The 3345-nt window shown below is 37.1% G+C and overlaps 1 protein-coding gene across 1 annotated transcript in view; it reads right to left on the reverse strand.

Moving 5' to 3' along the window:
- Positions 1–3345, reverse strand: part of PAPSS1 (3'-phosphoadenosine 5'-phosphosulfate synthase 1) — a 39873-nt gene that overhangs the window by 29006 nt on the left and 7522 nt on the right. Inside the window, 2 exon segments of the mRNA XM_008635608.1 lie at positions 1–232; positions 3305–3345. The exon segment at positions 3305–3345 is cut by the window's right edge and continues 15 nt beyond it. Of these exon segments, the coding sequence (XP_008633830.1) occupies positions 1–232; positions 3305–3345 (273 nt within the window).

The raw sequence follows: 3345 nt of genomic DNA on the forward strand, positions 1-3345 counted from the left end.
GCATAAGGAGAGATGAAACTAGTAATGCACACCAAACCAGCATCTGCAAACAATTTAGCAACTTCAGCAATACGACGAACATTTTCTTCTCTATCTTCTGGTGTGAAACCCAGATTCTTATTAAGGCCTTGGCGAATATTGTCACCATCCAATGTGTAGCATGGAATACCATGGCATACTAAATACTCCTCCAGTGCCATGCTCACTGTAGTCTTCCCAGCACCAGATAGACCTAAAATATTCAATAATAGTATGCTATCAGCATAGAAACAGGTTAAGTCAAATTGTAGTACATGCATATTATGAAAACTCCAAAGCAACAGGCATCAGCAGCAATGCCTTTTATAGATAAGCTTACTTGGAATATAAGCCAAGTGGCTTTTATACAGATAATAGGTATAGAGAGAAAGGCACAAAGTTAAGTGTGCAATTTGAAGCAGGTAAGAGTTTGACCTTGAGCTCTGCTGCTGCTGCTTATAGAGACGGTGCACTTTCCCTAGTGCTACTGGCAATTATTACTACCTGAGCAAACTTAATTCAGAAACCAAACACAGTTACAATCTCACATTTATATAAGAGGAAGATGTCACATTGAAGTGAATTTCAGTCAACAAAAGAAATGGAATCAGGCCAAAATCACACTCTGTTCTTACTCCTTGCAGAATGACAGCACTGAATTAGACACCACTGACTCACTCAAGACTCACACACAGCAGTGATGCTCCACTAATCAGCGTGTGATAGCAACAAGAAAAGGAAATTGTACTATCAAACTCTGTTCTAATTTAGAATCCTTGGCAACAAACCTTTGCTGGCCCTAAAAAGTCCACTGTTCACTTTAATTTGGAAATTTATTTAAATAATTTTTCCAGACTAGATTTCAATTTATCTGGAGCACATGCTTCTGCTTATACCAAGAAGTCAATTTGTAAGTGGAGCACAAACTCAGATCTTCATAAGATGAGATTTACCCTTTGAGTGAGAAAAAAAAAAAAGGGGGTAATGGTAGTCTAAAAACAGTAGCACAACTGGGTGAAGAAAAATGTTTTTATTAGTGGCGATTAAGATTTATTTTAACTCTCAAAGAATGGAGAAAAACAAAAAAATCACACAAAACAGCAGCTTGGTGTTACTTCCAAGACATCTATCGCAAAGGATAGCAACCATTCCTAAGAAAACACAAAGTGCAGAGGAAACCTTGACAGCTTAAGATGTTCAGGGTAACTTAAAGAAAAGGAGTCATTGCATTGCTTCCTCTGGTGCCCATTAGCCAACTCAGTTTGCTAATCTCGCCCACCCACACACCCATGGGGTATTTTCCCTTTTTCTCCCTTTGTGTGTATGTGGGGAGGCTGTGCTAAGTTCAGTGATGATTTCCCAAGATGAATCAGCTCAGTGTTGAGTTGGGCAAGCAGTACAGTATGTGCAAGGCAAGAGAAGGAACACAAGGCAGGAAACAGAACAGTGCTCTTTTGGCAGCAATTAAGTACACCCCCATTATAGAAAATAGGCACAACAGTCCAAAATAAGATTTCATCAACTTCATCATTTGCTTCTCACTGATGCAGTCTTTGACTTGCTGTTTCTGTCCCCACATCTAGCTTGCTATTTGCTCAAACGCTCTAGCTTTTCACACATCATTTGGTCTGCAACATGTAATGAATTGCAGAAGTTAAGGTTATACATTAATGAATTTAAAAACAGTCTTGGAGCTGACAAGTCTTTGATATAACTTACACTCTAAAGATTGCATATTACTTTACACATGAAAGCAATGTTTTTCCGTATTTTTGCTACATTCCTCAGTTTTCTTTACTAGGACCCTCTAACTCAGCATTCATTAAAACAGAGCTCTCAAATAAAGGTTACCTTGAAAACTGAAAAGCGATCCCTGAAAGATCTTTCCATACACTCCCACTCCGTGAGTGCTGACAAAGTCAGAGAATCTTGGAGTGTACCAGTATTTCAGATTTTATTCTAACACCTATCAGAATTTTGAAACTCACATTTGCACAGCTCTAGAATGGTTAATATTGCTTACTTCAATGCCTACAGTCCTTTTCACCCTTTCACATTACTGCTCAAACATGTTCAATAACCTAGCTTCCCACACACATTCTTGATATTTTACCACCACCCTTCTTCCTGAAAAAAGAAGGAAATTGGGCATTAAGATTACATTTGTTTAAAAAGAACATTGACTGGGAAATGTTGCCATATAGAGAATTGAGAAAACATTTTTATCATGACCTTTTTCAAAATTAGATTAATGAATTACCAGAAGAAACAGAAAGGCAGCCCACCAGATCATTCAAGCATTGACAGAGAGGCTGGAGCTATGTGATGGAAACAGGGAGAGAAAGGGCTCCATTCTTTTCCCAAAGAAATACATGACAGCAAGCCACTGTATCAAATCTCTTTGGAATGGCTCTCAGCAGTTTGTTATCAATGACTGCTTTACATTTCACACACGTTTAGTAACACTAGTGGAAACCAGTTGTACTGAATGTAGTAAGTTTCTCTAATACTCTGTGAAGATTTTTTATGTTGCAATGCAGCAGTGTTCTAAATGGTTTACAACCAATTAAATGACATATTTTGCTATATTTTTTTTATTACCAGTTTTAACTAAAAGAAAACTTTAAGGGAAATATTTTAAAGCTTCCAAAAACTTTGAAAGATAGAACAAAAAAATTCCCTCACTGTTACAAAACAAAAAATATCTTCCAGAATGTATTTACCGCCTCTATTTACAAAAAAACCCCCACAGAGCTGATTTCAAAAATAACTCCCAGTATGCATTGCCTAAATATGCAATTGCTGTCCAAAGGCACGGGTTTATGTTGAAATTTTATTTCAAACCAAGGAGACAAGAACAATCCAAAGAGAAGAGGCTTTTACAGAAAAGACCTAGACATACAGACTCTTAAAAAACGTTGCATTTCATTTCAAAATAGATAAAATGGATGGTACAAAGAGACAGAATTGGTTAAAACAAGGAGCAAGAAAAAAAAAAGGCAACACACACAAGGAAAACAAAAAGCCCCATACATTCCAAAACTCAACCAGAAGTAGCAGACAGTACCAAAAAACAACCCTCCCAGAGCACTGAACAAAACACATTTTTAAGTTACTATTTATCCCAAAGCAATTTCCTGCTAGTCTACCTAAAAATAGCAATAAAATTGCATCAAGGTCTTAGATTTCACAAACATTCAACTCTGCATGCAAAAAAGAGCTACAGCTAAGTAGCTTTTCAAAAGAGTACTAAAACAAAAGGATCCTCAGAAATCCACGGCCATACCTGTTAACCAGACTGTGCATCCACGAAAACCACTTCTTGTT

Source organism: Corvus brachyrhynchos, unplaced genomic scaffold (genome assembly GCF_000691975.1).
Source record: "Corvus brachyrhynchos isolate BGI_N302 unplaced genomic scaffold, ASM69197v1 scaffold175, whole genome shotgun sequence".
Classification (NCBI taxonomy): domain Eukaryota; kingdom Metazoa; phylum Chordata; class Aves; order Passeriformes; family Corvidae; genus Corvus; species Corvus brachyrhynchos.